The sequence below is a fragment of the Natator depressus genome, chromosome 3 (assembly GCF_965152275.1).
Source record: "Natator depressus isolate rNatDep1 chromosome 3, rNatDep2.hap1, whole genome shotgun sequence".
In the NCBI taxonomy this organism is placed as follows: Eukaryota; Metazoa; Chordata; order Testudines; family Cheloniidae; genus Natator; species Natator depressus.
The window spans coordinates 189,661,548-189,679,155 of record NC_134236.1 but is presented as its reverse complement, the minus strand read 5'-3'; the positions used below and the strand labels follow the sequence as shown (position 1 = coordinate 189,679,155).

General features: G+C 44.2%; 1 protein-coding gene across 2 annotated transcripts in view; it reads left to right on the top strand.

Moving 5' to 3' along the window:
- USP34 (ubiquitin specific peptidase 34) overlaps nt 1-17,608 on the top strand; it is a 275,304-nt gene that overhangs the window by 192,551 nt on the left and 65,145 nt on the right. For both annotated transcript variants that reach the window (XM_074949535.1, XM_074949534.1), the window contains exons 43-47: nt 8,727-8,890; nt 10,210-10,275; nt 11,972-12,118; nt 12,209-12,265; nt 12,384-12,461. In XM_074949535.1, coding sequence (XP_074805636.1) covers nt 8,727-8,890; nt 10,210-10,275; nt 11,972-12,118; nt 12,209-12,265; nt 12,384-12,461 — 512 coding nt within the window. The remainder of the gene's footprint in view (nt 1-8,726; nt 8,891-10,209; nt 10,276-11,971; nt 12,119-12,208; nt 12,266-12,383; nt 12,462-17,608) is intronic.

Sequence of the window (17,608 nt, the reverse complement as noted above, 5' to 3'; positions counted from 1 at the left end):
CCCATCTCTATATTTTAGGAACAGTTTGTAATCTACATTGGATATGGAATTGAATGTGTTGTTTCTGTCTCCATTTAACTGAACTATTCAGACACTGGTTATCTAGATTCTTAGGCCAAGACTCTCAAAAAATAGAAGCCTAATGTTAATCCCCCCACCAACCCCCCCACCCCCGATCCTGGCCTTGATGTGCATTTCATACTCTCTCACACTTTCCTCTTACACTTAGCATGCCGCTTTTCCTTATGCTGGTGGACCTTCTCTCTGCCAGTTTCTCTCCAGCTGCAGTCTTTTTTCTTGCTCCAGCTGATGTTTCTCCCACTTCAGGTTCCAGTTATCCTAACCAGTTATCCTAACCACTCATATTGTCCCTGGCTTTTCCTCCATTAATTGTGTACACTGCCATTCATTGTTGCTTTCCTCTAACATAGTCTTCTCTAGATTGTCTGCCTCCTGCTCGGGTGCCCCACATCGATCTGGTCCGCTTGGCAAGCCCACATTTGCATTGCTGTCAGTCTTATGAAAGTGGACTATCTCTTGGTACCAACTATGTTTGGTTAACCCGTTCTGAGGTGCCACCATTCTCTGTTGCTCATCTCCTGCCCAGCTTTCAGGGCCCATTTTCCTTATAATTCTGTTGATCCGTTGATACAATTCTGATCTTGCTAAGCATCTTAAAATTGGAATTTATCTCTTTGCTTGGCTCTGAGCCGCTGTTTCTTTAAAAAAAATAAATAAATAAAATCTGGTCATAAGTCCTCCTGTTTCTCTTCCTTACACTTTCACCGCACCCCAAAAACCAAAGCAAAACAAAAAAACTTTTCCCGCTTTTTGGTTTTAGTTGTTTATTTTTTGAGATTCACTGTGGGGATTCTGTATCTTTACACCAAATGTAGCCTTTGGTCATCTAATCCTGCCTCTGCATTGCCCCTATTCTTGCCTCTTTACCACATTTCCTTGTGTCCCCTACTGACTGAAGCTAGTGGCAATTCCTGGGGGATTGCCTTAGCCAAGTGCTCCTGCACTAGGTACTGTTTTCTCCCTGGCTGCCTCTCATGTGAAGATATAATATTGTCTTCCTTTCAAGGATGCATTGCAATTTTTTTTACCTCGAAAATGACTCAAATGGTCTAATTAAAAAGAAGATTTATTAAGAGTCTCTACAGAGAATCAGATTAAAACAAAAGAAACTGTGTAATAAAACTGGTGGGCTTACACTCCGCAAGAGTCAAACTAGGTAGGTGCAACTTGACATTGCAGTAATTATGCAAGGCCTTGTCAGCGCTAGCATTTTTCTTAAAATTTTCTACAATTGGCATTATCACTGGTGCAGCTCCACTGGTGGTAGTAACGGAGGAAGTACTACTGTAGAAATCCTTTAGCCACTCAAGATCTGGTTGGACTGCACTATGTGGGGGCTTTTACCATGTATGTCATTACCAAATCATATTATCTTAGAAATATTTTCCTGTTAATCTATACCTCGTTTCCATTGGGTATTTATAGCATCTGGTACTGTGAGGGAACAAAAAGATGTTAGACACCATGGTGTGTGGAGTGAATTTGGTAGTGTATAGGTTAAACCCTATTTCTCTTATCTCACTAATTGTTCATATGGCAACACTACTGTGAGTGAATGTTTCTGTCCTCCTCAGTTCTCAGCTGATCAGATGGTAGCTAGTCCTGGGAGCAGGATTTTTGCAACCTGTTTTTCATTGTCCTGGTGTGCAGATGGTTAGCCTATATATACTACTATAATTATCTAGTCACTTAGCCAGAGTCCAGTTGCGGCTGAGGCACCCTAGGTAGATATCCAAACTGGTGTGGCCACATCATAAAACATAAGGTGAGACAAAATTGTTTTTCAGTGACGTTGCTGTCACTAATCTGGACGAATTGATGACTTGCAGTGATCATACCCAGGAAGGGAAAGAGTAACTACGGAGAAGCTAAAGTGGGCCAGGGTAAGCTGATGGAAGGGGAGAATCTGGGAGAACAAGTTAGAAAGGAGATCAGCCAGTCAGAGCTCATTAAAGTGAGTGGATCTACTCCCTAGGGCTACTGGGAAAAAATCCCTCTAAAAACTTGCTGACTGAAGACACTGCAACTGTTGCATGATAATCCAGCCAATAATGACTCAAGAAGTTAATTACAGCCTGACAGAGGATGTCTACCAATGGCCTCTATATTCTGCTTAGCACATAGCCTGGGTTGTTTGGGTAGAATGAACTTAAAACGGTTCTGAATAGGGGAGGCCTGCAACCGAGTAGGAGTGCTGAATGTAGGCTCTGATTCACTGGGAAAAGGTGTTTAGATATCTTTTCCGATTTATGAGGTCCTTCTTACCGTACAAACAGGGACCTAGACTTGCAGAAATGTTCAGAAAAAGCAGAGCTTAAGTGTTTGTTGGATATCCAGGAAATTCCACTGGATGAGTTCAGCTCCAATCTCAAGACCCAAAGGTGGGGAGTAAGATCTCCTAGTTAAGAAGGAAGACCTGAGGCCACCTTGGGGAGAAACTACTTTTTCTTTCTGTAAAATGATATATGGGGGATCATGAGCAATGTCTGTAATTTCCTCAGCTCTCCTACCTAAGGGATGGCCACTAGAAAGACCACTTTCTATAACTGAGAGAGAGAGAATGGTGAGGATGAATTTATGGCATCTAGCACCAAGTTTGGATTCCAAGAGGGAACAAGAGTCTTACCAGGCTCAGGTAAGAGGCTGCTTTAAAAAAACCTGGATGTGAAGTTGGATCCTACTGCGAGATCTCCTATGGAATCTCTGAAACCTGGACACTAAGGTCCATGTAGAGAGCCCTTTGTCAGACCCATCATGAAAGAAATGTAGAATGGAAGGGGTAGTGAATCTCAAAGGCAAGATTTGATTATATCTACACCAAAAGGAAAAAGATAGGCTCCTCTTTCAGCAGTTGAGAAAGATGACAAGGACTGATTAAACATTCCTGGTTTTGAGGTGAGAGAGCATCAATGAGGCAATTCTTGAAATGGAGGGTAATCGCATCATGGTGAAGGGTTGGCCCTGTTATATGATATCCTATTTTTCTGGTTGGCAAAGGCTGTCTTGGTACAGCTTAAGGAACTCTATGAAGAAGACTCATCTTGACTACTTTGAGTCTAGGGGAATTGGATGGCACTGAGTCCTGCCTATTTTCTCCAGAATGAGATCATGGGAAGAGAAGAGGGGGTAAACTACCTATCCCTATCCAAGGCTCACGAACCCTTCCTTCTTCCAGCAAGAAGTTATTCGAGGGAGGCTGGAATCAGACAACAGTTTTCCTAATAGAGGGACTATTTCCTTGGATAGATTTCCTTGCAGCTCAACCAATAACCTTGATCATTCAGATGGCCAGATACTTGTAGGACATTGAGGGATCCCAGTCTCTTTTCCCTGTGTAATAGGATTTTGGGTTCTCTTTAGAGGGGAATACTCTAAAGCCTTCCTTGATCATTCAGGTAGGCCAGTTCAGCTATTCTGTCTAACCTGATTGAGACATGGCTGAAAGAAGGATCTCCAAGAACTTAAGAACCAACCTGATAACCCTAAGTTCCAGGATGCTGAAGTGTGGTTTCATTCCTGTGAAGACCACAATCCTTGGACTTACTGTGAAGAACCCTTATTTGTGGAAGCTGCACATCTGTGATTAACTGAGGATCCCAGTTGTCCTGCAGTGGGGATCTCTTCATGGTGAGAAAACTCTGCTTTCCTGTCACCAAATGAGAGAAACTTTCATTGCTTGAAGGGAAGGAATTAGATGTTCCAAGTTTTCCTCTCTTGAGGAGTGACATGGGACGCTAACATATACTCAAGGAGACATTGAGAAGGGAACTTAGCCATTTCCATCAGGTCTTCACAGTAAGATGTGCCTCCAGCCAGGCCATGTACAACTGGATAGCTGCTGACTCCCTGGGCTCAAAAGGATGAATTGGGGCCTTGAGATGGAGGAGTTCAATCAGGGGAAGGGAATTACCTGTGCGTCTTCCATATTAATTATGGCTCCTAAGAGACAGCAGTTTCTGGGGAGGAGAGCCGTATTTTCATTTGCCACCAGACCAAGGTAACTACATGTTGTCAGGTCATGTGTACTGCTGCTGAAGTTTTCTGGACCATTGGGCCCAGATCCTAGTCCTGAGTGATAATCATGATGCTTTCTGAAGATTAGAGCTTTAAATTGGAAGTGCAAATGGCCTGCAGCAGAACCTCTGATTGGTCTGGAATATGAGGATCTGAGTTCTCAATTTCAGTGGATGCCAGATAGTTATCTGAAATCTATAGCTGATAGCCTTGAGTGGAGAGAATCCATGTGGTATTTGACAAAGTAATTCATTTTAGATCTTGTGGCACCTTAGAGACTAACAAATTTATTTGAGCATAAGCTTTCGTGAGCTACAGCTCACTTCATCCGATGAAGCTTATGCTCAGATAAATTTGTTAGGTCTCTAAGGTGCCACAAGTACTCCTTTTCTTTTTGCGGATACCGACTAACACAGCTGCTACTCCGAAACCTGTCATTTTAGATCTTGGATCTTCTCAGCTTCTGTGGACTATGAAGTACCTAGAGTAAGACCCCTTTTTCCTTTTCTTGACTTTGGGATCTGGGCATGTGGCCTGGTAGGGATGATTAATAGTTTGCAGGATATTCTGCCTTGTCTTAGGGCCCTATGGGACGAGGTCAAAGGTTAGATGCCCCTAAGCTGTTAAAATATTGGGCCATGTCTTTGGCCGCATTAACAGAGATAAGCCCCCTTGCAAGGTTCCTGCATACCAAGGGGGGCAGCTCGGAGGAAACAACCTGTCTCCTTCTCAGTCAGCCACTTGATTGGTACTCTAGAAGTGCAAGAGGATTGTGATACTGATCTGAATGCTACCCAGCTCAAATGATCATTTAATAGCCTTTTTTGTTTTCCTGACCAGGGGGTGTGAAGGGACACATTAATATGTGGAAGCAGATCTGAGCACCTAGAATGATCTGTGGTGTGAGACTACCAGGCACTGCAAAAATCAGGGTTCATCTCATAGAACCTGAAGCAGTATTTGGGCAGCTTGGGAACAGAATCAGGAGAAGCACACTTTGTTTCTACCAGCTTCACAAAAGCTTGTGGAAAGACAGATTCAACTCTGCAGGGTTGACTTGGAGGAAAATAGGGAACCTTCCTATATCTTTTGAAGATGGAGTTCCACCAGAGAGATTTCCACAGTGTTTCTTATGTGGGACACCAAGTAACTCCATTCGCCTGAAGTGACCCTGTTGTAGTTATCTGAAGTGGAAGGGACTCTGTCATAGTGGATTGATCCTGCTGGTCTGATCCCAGCTCAGGTTTTTGGGAGACTTCCTGTCTGAGAGGGAATGGAAATGAAAGATGAGGCTTTTCCTCCCCTTAGTGGCAGAGAAGAGGTCCCTTGTGATAGGGAAAGGGACAGAAAGCGTGTTTGCTAGGGAGGGTGAACTCTTTTGAGAAGTTTTGGGGGCATTTTTTGGAAGGGAGGAAAGGTTCTTTGTTGGGGAGAGTATGGAGACAGCAAAGGCTGTATTTATTCAGGTAATGATTAATAAGATAAAGATCGTTCCATTGTGATAAAGAGGGTGTCACAAGAGAGATGTGATTGTCTTTTCTCTCCAGCATGTTACCCTTTGACCCCCTATCTGAGATCAGGAACTCCTGGAGGCTCCCGTTCTTGGGTACCCAGTTGTACTTGAAAGCTGTTCTGCATGTCCTCGTTATTCAGGGTGGCTGCTGAAGTAAAACCCAGTTCTCTGGTCTAGAATTCTGCCAGTCACTGCTTGGCCATAGCTGTTGCAGTTCCAAGCCAGACCGTGGAGGGGCATGGTTTTGGGCAAATGGGCAGAATGGACCTGCTGCTGAAATTTGCCAAGAGAGGACACTCAAGAGGTGCATTTTTAGCCTTTTTTTCCCTAAAGCTTTTTGGGAATGAAATCACCTTTATTATTCTTTGCTGCATGTTATTCCAGAGCTCTGCAGTGGCCTGGAAGAAAGATGGCATGTCAGCCGGAAAGGCAAGGTAGGAGAGCAACTGCAGAAAGCCTGCTGGCAAGCTGGGAAACAAAGAATGCACTAGATGTAAAAATCTTTTGTGTGGACTAGCTACCACCTGCCGGACTGGCAGATAGAACTCACCCCTTGATCCAGACTGTTGGCAGCCATATCACAGAACAAGATGTGTTAAGAAGAGAGAGAGACTATCAGATTAAAACAGTACTAGTCTTACACTGTATAGGCATATCTTGGATTAGACGTTGAAGATTAACATTACAGAAAGTGCATTCTCTGTCTCTTCTCTCTGACCCTTTAGGTCACTCACCACATCCCCTTTGGTTCTCCTTCTCCTAGTTCTGTTGTAGCATGTAAATTTCTTTGGTGTGCCTGGCTTTACTATAGCAGAAATTCCCCCACTGTCAAGAAAAAAGAAAGTGGTATTCCCATGGATCTGTCACGAAATTCATTCAAGTTTGTATTCAGCATTGTGGCTAAATAGTTTTTCTGTTTCATCTTTGCAACTTATCTCCAGTAAGGTTTCCACCCTTAAATGCTGGCTACCTTTTTCACTTGCCTTTGTGATCATGCTTGATATGTTTATTATCTTGGCATTTGATGTCACTCTGTAACCAGCTAAGCCTTCTTTTCAAGATGCGGGATTTATGTAATTCAGTAATTCATTCTTAACATTACATTTACTCTATTAAAAATATGAATCATGGACAGGTTCATTGCTTTATTACATCAAGAAGAATCCGTAGTAGGAGCCTCTGGGTGCAGACTCAGTTTGACTCCCTTCCAGGTGTGACACGAAGCTGAGTGTGAATGACTGGTGTGTATGTTGGAAAGTCCCAGTAGCTGGTGTTTGTGTGAGTGGTTTGAGTGGCTAGTATGTATGAGTGAGAGTGTCTGTGTGTGAGGAGAGGGCTAGGTGTTAAACAACTGGCATCTTTTTTACTGTCAACTAATTAAGCTAATAGCTAATGCTGGGCGTGTTTAGAGAAAGAGAGAGAGAAGAGGAAGGAAGGAAAAAAGAATAAGACAGAGAAGGCAAGGCAAAGGAAGTATATCCTACAGTATATTAAGGACTGTATTTCCTGTCAGACAGATAAGATGTGCTGTTTCCAGAAAATTTAGCTAAGGCATCAATAAGTGATAGGAGTTAGAGGCAGTCAGGGCCAAAACACACAATTTAAGAAATTGAATTAGACTGAGATCCTTATTTTTATAATATGCCCCCTATTTTTTATATTTTATCTCACATTTTTTGTCATAAATAGGAAAGACAACATTTCACAATTATGCTACATTTGGTGATTGCCTTTTTATATTTGTGAGGATACTAGAAGGGCCACCTTTCAGCAAGTCTGCAAAATGCACACACAATATTTGCAAGCGCATCAGTTTGTGTGTGCCAGAGTTGGCATTTTGAAGCACATCTGTTTGCATGCACAAATGGGTACACTTGCAGATTTCCTAAGTTCATTTCAGAGGCCTGCTGAAAATTTTTCGTCAAACAAAATAGACTCTCTTAATATCCGTAACTTTCCAGAAATACATTTCTATAAGAGAAGTGAATAATATTTTGAAAGCACTTTGGTAGGTATGAAAGACACTTAACATACATAATTATAATCTATGAATTCCTTTGTTACTGATGGAAAACTATGCTATGTGTACTATTTTGGGCCAGACTGTGGCTTTATGATACAGTCTGGGGAGCTGTCAGAGCCACATTACCACAGGTAGAGCTCTAAGTGTACATCTACAGGGGGATAAAAGCATGCGACACAGCTGTGGCTGACCCAGGTCAGCTGACTTGGGCTCGTGGGGCTCAGGCTGCTGGGGGCAAAAAATTGCTGTATAGACATTTGGGTTCAAGCTGGAGCCAGATGCCCAAGCCCTGTGAGCCCGAGTCAGCTGGCCCAGGCCAGCTATGGGTTTTTTATCCCTGTGCAGACAAACCTTGAGACACTCTGCTTGTAAGGAGACACAGTGCCTCCCAGAGCACATGAATAGTGTATCTCTTGCAACAGTTTTAAAGAAGATGCAACAGGCATTCTCTCCTGCACCTCCACATAGTGCTGCTACTCAGTGAAGGAGATGGGGAAGGATGTGTGAGCCATTACTACTGCCTTTCTCCTTTGGATTGGCTAGCCATCCTGGGGCCACTGTAGGGGTATGTCTACACTGCAGTCAGGAGGTATGATTGCAGCACATGTTAAGCATTTCCAAGCTAGCTTTGAGCAACCTAGCTCACTAAAATTAGCAGTGAAGCTGTAGCAGCTTAGGCTGTGGCATGGGCTAGCCACCTGAGTACAACCCTGCCTGGGACCTAGCTATGTACTCAGTGGCTAGCTCCTGCTGTTACAGCTTCACTGTTAGTCTTAGCAAGCTAGCAAACCTACGTGTGGTACAATCACAGTTCCCGACAGCAATGCAGACACCCTGGGAGAGAGCATGTCCTGCACTCAGGAGAATGTGGGGACTGCAGCTGTGCTTCAGACTTCTGGGGAGGGCCTGTTTGTGCTCATTCTGTCCCCCCATGCACATGCTCAAGGTGCAGGCATCTGGTTCATTATGTCTGTAAATCTAGAATATATAAACATATCTTAATGAAAGTCATAATGTTTTGTAATTATGTATTTTGTTGTCTTTGTAAAAATGTACTTTGAGTTGATTTATTTTTGTAATTCATACTTTTTCCAGCTTCCCATGCGCCTTACAAATGGGATTATTGGCCACATGATGATGTTCGAGCTGAATGCAGATTTGTTGGTCTAACTAATCTTGGAGCAACTTGTTACTTGGCATCCACTATTCAGCAGCTGTATATGATACCAGAGGCTAGACAAGCCATTTTTACTGCTAAGGTATGATTTCATGTTTTATTTTTAATGAGTGTTCCCTTTATAAACATGCATACTATGCTATTAATTATTTCATTATAATCAAATGATAATTTTTTTAGTGGCTAAGGTGGAAAGAGATGTGTTTTTTTCTAAATATTTGTAATACAAAATATGATAGTTCTTTAAAGCACAATTGTGATAAATCCCCACTCTTAAATCCATGCTGCTAGCATGCTACACCCATAGATTATTGTGAATTACATTGACTTTTATTTAAATTGTATATAAACAGCCTATCATTCCTGTTTCTCTTACTTCTTTTTACTTATTTGTCCTTAAATTGTGAGCTCCATGGAGCAGATACTATCTTTCTTGAATGTTTGAAAAGTGCCCTACACAGAGTGGGTGCTAGCATAAATAAATATTTAAAAAATACTTTTAATAGATTAAAGTTGTGAGCCCGTTGGTTGCAACAGGGAACATTGCATTCTGCTCCCTGAAGTTAATAGGATGTGGATGGCATGTATGGCTCTAACTTATAGTTCCTTTCTGATCAGTGTTGATGAAGGACCTCCTCTGAGCCACTGTTGTCAGCTGCTATTTGGATGATTTAGTTGGGGATTGGCCCTGCTTTGAGCAGGGGGTTGGACTAGATGACCTCCTGAGGTCCCTTCCAACCCTGATATTCTGTGATTCCACCTAACCACAGTTCAGCCAGGATTGCCCTGCTGGAAACTGAGGAAGCTCCTTGGCCACTCACCAGAACACTAGTAATTAGAGGATAAGGCCTTTAAGAACTCCAGCCCATTACAGCACCATCCTGGAGTCACCCATTGGGAGCCATCTACCTTTATGTCATTACTGAATGAAAGAAGTAGTAGTTCCTAATTTAAGAATACTAGGGTTTTTTTGTTTTTATTTTAATGAAGACTGGATTCATACACTGGGATCCAGGGGCGTCTGGCTAGCGTGAATTTTTAGAAAGTACTAACCATTCTGTAAACTACATTTATCAGAAAGTAATCTAGGTTTCCAGTGAAATAATGTGCTAAAATGCAGAAAATGAGGTTGTAGTACTTTAGGTTAAAAAAAAAAAAGGAATAGGTACACATGCACATTGTGTGTGCTTGCATGCATATGCATGTAAATATATATGATCATTACGACTGTCATTTATACTAAAATAAAGTATCATTAAAATTTTTATTTTTTTTTTTTGGTAAAAAGAAATGCAATAATTGGGCTAATTGTTCTATAACTTTTCAGTGCCGGTTTTTGGGGAGATTTCTAAGCAAAAAAATTAGAAAAAGTTGTAATCCTATTTTATGTATCTTTTTTAGTATTCAGAGGACATGAAGCACAAGACCACTCTACTAGAACTTCAGAAAATGTTTACATATTTAATGGTATGTTCTGAGAAGCACTTAAGGGGGAGGAGGGAGTGGAAGGGAAGAAGAAGAAGAAAAAAAAAATTATCTCTGTATGAGTATGTCTACGCTTGGAGCTTAGAGTGTAGTTTCCAGCTTGAGGACACAGACTTGTGCTAGCTCTCATTAAGCTAGTATGCTAAAAATAGAATGTAGCTATGGCAGCATGAGCTGCAGAGTGGGCTAGCTTTCCTGAGTAGATGCCTAGGATCTTGCATGGTCATGTACTCGGGGCAGCTAGCCAGTTCCACAAATCACATTGCTGCAGTTATATTCTATTTTTAGCATGCTAGCTAACGCGAGTCTGTCTCCTCGAGCTGGGAATCTCAACCTCAGCTCCAAGTGTGAAAGTCCCCTATGTTTTTGTAAGTTTATGGATCATAAATGTATTTGTACCCGATATTATTAAATAGGCAGTAGAGAAAATTTGTATATTTAAATATTTGTATGTTTAAAGTTAAGAAAATTTTAACACTAAGAGCACAATTGTGGTACTAAACAACCTTGCATTAAAGCACAGTGCTGATGTATACCATCTAAGACGAGGCTCCTTGAAGCACTGTGCCTCAGCTCTAATGCGCATGCTCTACATGTACCCTGTAGGGGTTCTGAGGGTACGTCTACACTGAAATTAAATAGTTGCAGCTGGCCCGGGCTATGGGGCTGTATAATTATGGTGTAGATGTTTGGGCTTGGGCTGGAGCCTGGGACCCTCCTTCCTCATGTGATCCCAGAGGTTAAAGGTTACGTGCTCCTAAAAAGCAAGAAATATTCAATTAAGGCATTTTTCCTTTAACATACCTTTAACCATCACACATCATTTTTATCACTTTCACTGACAAAACTCGTTGCTATAATTAAATCCCCCAAACCTCCAACATACATAGTAACACCATATGCAACACATTCTTCACAATCACATTATATATAATGGAGATCCTTAACTCTGATAGATGTCTGTCAAACAATTTTGAACCAGTGAACTATATGATATGTTTCAGAGTGGTAGCTGTGTTAGTCTGTATCAGCAAAAAGAACGAGGAGTACTTGTGGCACCTTAGAGACTAACAAATTTATTTGGGCATAAGCTTTTGTGGGCTAAAACCCACTTCATCGGATGCATGCCGTGGAAAATACACCCATTTTTTCATGTTCTCTGTATATATATATATCTTCCTACTGTATTTTTCACTACATGCATCCAATGAAGTGGGTTTTAGCCCATGAAAGCTTATGCCCAGATAAATTTGTTAGTCTCTAAGGTGCCACAAGTACTCCTCATTCTTTCTATATGATATGTTGTTTGCCCCTGGAGAAGAAAGACTGAGAATTAAACATTTCTCAAGATCAAGCTTTTAATATCTGCTATCTGACATATGCTTATCTAATACTGTATTTGGTATCTGAACAGATCCATAAAATGTGAATCATCAACTCTCTATTGAAATGCTTTTATTTTACTTTTAATAAGTATTTATTTGTAATATTAATGCTACACCTGTATTCTACTAGCGATTTTGAAACAATTTGGTAGTTAGTTTTTTCAGAAGCATTTAAATTTTCCTTTATCATATTATATTTTTTATATTAACTGTATTCATGTTTTTATATACATTTTATTTTAAAGTTGATTTTTTTCATATATAATTTTTGGGGTCTTTTCTCCCCCCAAAAGGAAAGTGAATGTAAGGCATACAACCCAAGGCCTTTCTGTAAAACCTACACCATGGATAAGCAACCACTTAACACTGGAGAGCAAAAAGACATGACAGAATTCTTCACTGATCTGATAACAAAAATTGAGGAAATGTCTCCAGAATTGGTGAGTTCTTAAAACATGCTACAAAAGGAGGTTCTTAAAGCTATAGATTTGCTCAAGTTTTGTTGACAGAATTCGTTCATTTATTCACAGAAAAATACAGTGAAAAGTTTATTTGGAGGGGTCATTACAAACAATGTTGTGTCTTTGGTAAGTATCACTTTCTTTCCTGCCCACTTCATTCCAGGATTAGAATATCCATTTTAATGTATCAGAATAATTCGTTGACTTTCCTTTACCACTTTTCTGTTTTGCTATTTTCATTGAGGACTGTGAGCATGTCAGTCAGACTGCTGAAGAGTTCTATACAGTGAGGTGCCAGGTGGCGGATATGAAGAATATTTATGTAAGTTCTGCCATGATGGCAGTTGTAATATAGATCATAATGTTTTAAGGAAATTAGCTCAGTCATGTAAAAGAGATTTCTTATTTTACTGTATTGCATATGCTGCTGCTTTCCACACCTGCACTTTAATTTGAGCACAACTCTGGGCTTTGTTATGACTCCATAATTTTGTAATATTGGGTGACAGCTGTTCCATTGCAGCAGGCCATCTGTGAATGGTCCCAGGAGCTGATTTAGAACCCTTCAAGGATCCTGGACTAGAAATTTTATTACTATAAAAAAGATCACTTCTTGTTCCCTGCTATGTTTTTTATGTTTTATATTCACATTTTAAGAGAAATGTATCAAAATTCCAGGGTTAACTGCAGCTCTGCCTCCTGTGTGAGGTGCCCCATTGGGTCTTTGGCATTCAGCCATCGCCCCCCTATCAACAAGGACCCATGTCCCTCTCCTTCCCAACCAGGGATTTTACGTTTACAGACCCCTTACAATTCACTATGTTTATCCCAGCAGGTCTGAACTTAATGCAGCACCTGCGATTCTCTCTCTCTCTGAAGAGACAAAGATAGTGTCTGCCAGTGACCAGAACAGTACATTTATTGTAGGGCAATAGCTTACAGAGAAAACATAGAATAAAACTATAAGCAGTCTACACAAATGCTAAGCTTACCAGATGTCACCCATCTTCCACCTGGAGACTGTGGCAGTTTTCAGTCCTTCAAATCCTTCCAGCAGGGTTTTGCTGTCTTAATTAAAAAGTCATGTCATTTTTTTGACGCCAGGTGAGCATCTGATTCAGTTCAGCCTCCCCATTTATACCAAAAAGCTTTTCTTAGGGCATGTCTACTGTAGAAATGTAATTCGACCTATGTTAGGTCGACTTACAACCACCTCAATAATTACTGCAATGGTTCATGTCCACACTGCCCTTCTTCTGGTGGTGGTGTGCATCCTCACCAGGACTGCTTCCACAGATTGAAAAGGGGCAGTGTGGGGGGCTGACAGCCCAGGCTCTGAGCAACACACGCAGCTCCCGACCAGCAGCCTGACTGCCCTCTCAGCTCTCCAGTCCCCTCAGGTCTTGGCTCCCCGTTCCCTGCCACCAAGAGCCTGGCTGCCCCGAGCTCTCGGTTCCCCACCCAGCTGCTGGCTCTATGCTTGGAGTCCAAGTGGCTCCTGGGCTCCCTGGCTCCTCCCCTTTTCCACCACCACCACCCCCCGCAGGAAGCCAGGAGCCTCTGGGCAGCTGCCAGGCTGCACCCTCCCTGCTTCTAGCCAGGCTGCACCGTGGGCTCCCCAGAGCCTTTTGGCTCTCTGCAGGGAGCCCGAGTGCTGCCCAGAGGCTCTCTGCAGGGAGCCTGGGTGCTGCCTGGGAGCCACCCGGACTAAGGGTGTGAAGGTCCCCACCAGGAGCCCCAGGGAGACAAGTGCCAGGTGGGGGTGGGGGCAGCACCAGGGCTCCCTGCGGGGAGCCAGGAGCCTTGGGGCAGCAGCCAAGCAGGGAGTCCAAGCAGCAGCTGGGCTGGGAGCGGGGGCAGCCAGGCTCTGAGTAGGGCAGGCACCTCCTGGCTGGGAGCCCTGGATCAGCCAGCTCTAGCCGGAGCCCCTCACTCGCTCCAGAGACAGCCCGGAATATAATTCCCAGCTCACAAAGATTCAGATAACCTTTGCAGATACAAAAGTTTGACTGGGGCAGTTTGACACATCTCAGTACAGTAGTGTTTTGCAGTTCCCATACTTCCAAGATCTTGCATTTGTCGCAAAAGGTTTTTGTAGTTTTAAATGTCAAAACTGATGAATGTATTAAGTGCTTTTGTTCATTTCATTTCTTATATTCTATATTGAACTATGTTTTAAGCCAAAAACGCGTGTTTGAGTGTTGTCCATACAAGTCCCCACTCTTGTAGAGTGGGTCTGTGCAGAGCAACAAAGCTCAGAGGAAAGCTTGGACCTTGAGGAGCAGGGGTACATGTTGCACCCAGAGCTAGAAGGAACCAGTGATGTGATGGGTTTCTCCATCTCTAGATTGTTGACCATCTTGTCTGTTTTTTCCTGTAGTAGGATAGTCAGTGTTGTTAATAGTTACTAGGATAGGTTTAATACTGTTTGTTTAAAAAAAGAAAATAATTTTCTTAGTTGGGAACTACTTTGGATCCGTCATCCTTACAGGAAGAGGGGTTCCTGGAAGAAAACAAAAAGGACTAAATTTAAAGAATGCCTACTTCACAGTTTATTTCCTAGTCTCTGACCTCCATACCCAGTCATTTAGAAGTTTTGGTAAGGGACATTTACCTAGTCTGTGCCACATCTGCATAAAGTTACAACCTGGGCGTGGCGTTTTATCTGTAATCCATGCTTATGGAGAACAACCTACAGCTTCGAAGACAGACTCACAACCACCTTCGGGCTTTTCTTCAAAGATGTATTCTTGGGTTTTCAGAAACCCAGTGCTGAGAGAGTATCAGAAACATCTGCTAGACCAGATAGGGCTTTGGCCTCAGTTCCACAACATTATTTTTTGATGTCAAGAGATTGAAAGAAGAAAATATGGCACCATCAATCCACAGAGTCCTTTTCTCTTCGAAGAACTACTCCTGAGGGAATTATGCACCACCGTGAATGCGTAGAATTCATGTCTCCCGCAGATTTCTTTGCTTCCCTGCAGAAAAATTATTTTCTGACAGGGAAATGAAGGGAAGCTGCGAGAACAGTCACACACCACTCCCAAGCAGTGTAGGTACATCATTTTGGGCACCCAGAGCAGCCGGCGGAGAGGTAAATCTCTGCTGGTCTGGGGACACCCCCAGCCAGTGGCTCCTACCCAGAGCCAGGATCAGCTGCTCGTCCTGGCTGGGCTGGAGGCAGAAGAGGCCGGGACTTCCTCTTCCCCTGCAAGGAGTGGCTGGAGCTTTGTCAGACCCACCCCCAGAAACCTCCCACAGCTGTAGGAAGCTCAGCATCCTCCCCTGCTGCCCCCATCGCTCCTCAGCGATGGGGGGATGGGTCACTGTACGGGGAGCTACTCCACCATCCACCCAACCCCCATGCATCCGGATCTCCCATACTCAGACACCCCTGCCAAATCTCACCTGGTACAACCAGAATCCCCCTAGCCCTCCATACCCGAACCCCATCCCACTGAACATCAGCCTCTGGATCCGGAGCCTCCCTGCACCCAGCCCCCCTGGCTCCAGACCTCTTCCCCCTGCACCCAGACACCTCCCAGTGAGCTCCCCACACTCAAACCCCCATCCTGATGCCCCAGCCCCTGCACCGCCCTGAGCCCCACATCCAGACCCCCATGCCACTGACCCTGAACTAGCTGCACCCAGACCCCCACCCAGAACCTCCTGCAGAGATACCCACACCCAGACACCTCCGCTGAGCCCCAGTCACCTTTACTTGGAAGCCCCTGCACCTGGAACCCCTCCAATGAGCTCTGTGCATCTAGATCCCCCCACACCTAGACCCCACCACTGAGCTGCCTGTACCCAGATTGTCCCACACATAATCCTCTCACCCCACACCTGAATCCCCTCACACTGAGCTCCTTCACACTTGGATCCTGCCTGGTTAAGCCTCCCTGCCCACACCTGGTGCAGAGGGCCAGGACCCCAGAGTGTTTCTGGGGCAGGCCCAGGCCTTGTGCTGTGTCAGGGTCAGATGCAGCCTCACCGTTGAATCCATGTCCTGGGGCTAGGGTGGCTACAGGGTGATCTTCCACCTTCATGCAGCCAGTGGCCTGTGCTCCCCACTGCCATGCTGGAACCTCTGCATTTATTTATTGACAAATAAGACTTGCAGAATTTTAAAATGGATGCAGAATTTTAATTTTTTGGCACAGAATTTTTAATTTTTGGGCGCAGAATGCCCTCAGGGGCATAAGAACTAAAGACTCTCGTTTATCTCCCAGTCTCTGCCTCGGTTTCACATTCAACAAAAGAGGAGTACTCTGTGCGCTTTTCTCCATCTTGGAACTAGTTCTTGTTATCACTGAAGACAAGTTCTTCTTCGAGTGCTTTTTCATGACCATTCCAGTCAGGTGTGCGTGCGTGCCGTGTGCACACCAGCAGAAGATTTTTCCCTTAGCAGCGTCCGTAGGGTCAGCATGGGCACCCCTGGAGTCACGCCTTCATGGCACCCAATATAGGGCCCTGCCGACCCCCCCACCCCCTCAGTTTCTTCTTACCACCGGTGACAGCTAGCTGGAACAACTGTGGCTTGTGCAATGTGGCTTGTGCAACTGTGGCTTGTGCAATGCAAGCGCTTTTGGCAGTGTTCACTTCAGTCTTCATTGTTAAATAGTTTGTTAGTTATTAGTTATTGTAGTTGTTGTGATTCTTGGGGGTTCCCCCCACCAACAACTTTTTGCCCGGTTCTGGGGTATGCCCTGGTCCCCAGCGTTTAAACTCTGCAAGGATTATGGCAAGTTTATGCCAAAGAGTGACCCGCACTCTTCTTGTCTACGGTGCCTTGGGGAGAGCCACCAAAAGGACAAGTGCAGGATCTGCAAGGGATTTCTCCCTAGGACCCTTAAAGACCGGGATCAAAAGCTCAAGATCCTGCTAATGGAAGTGGCGCTCCGTCCACAATCCAACCTGGGGTCCACAGAACCCACGCCGAGCATTTCCTCATCGGTTCGCAGTGCTCCGGTGCCGACGGTGAGCGAGCCGGTGCCGGGGAAGGACCCTAAGGACTCACAGCTCCGCTCATAAGAAACTCTTCTGTCTGGCACCGTTCTCAATCCCCGGTGCCACAGAAGAAGAAAAGGCTAGAAAAGGGTCGCTCTCCCCATCTAAAGACCAAGGGACCTGCGGCATTGAAGCACATCTCGAACCAGCCCTCCTCGTCTCTCCAGCCCTCCAGGGTCTGGTTGATTCCTGCCCCATCTGGGGTTCAGTTGAGTCTGAACCCTCAGCAGTCCCTGGACAGCCAAGGTGATCACTTCTAGCTCCCCTTGACACCGGAGGCATTCGAGGTAGCCAAGGACCTTATAGGCTCTCAGCGCTGTCCTCCCCGCAGAGGAAAGACAAGTCACTGGTGACTGCATGGCCCCAGTTCCAATCAAGGAGCAAAGCAACGATGATGGCGCGCCGATCCCCATCTCCGGCGCACCTCTCCCTGGCACGGCCCACCCATGCAGGGGA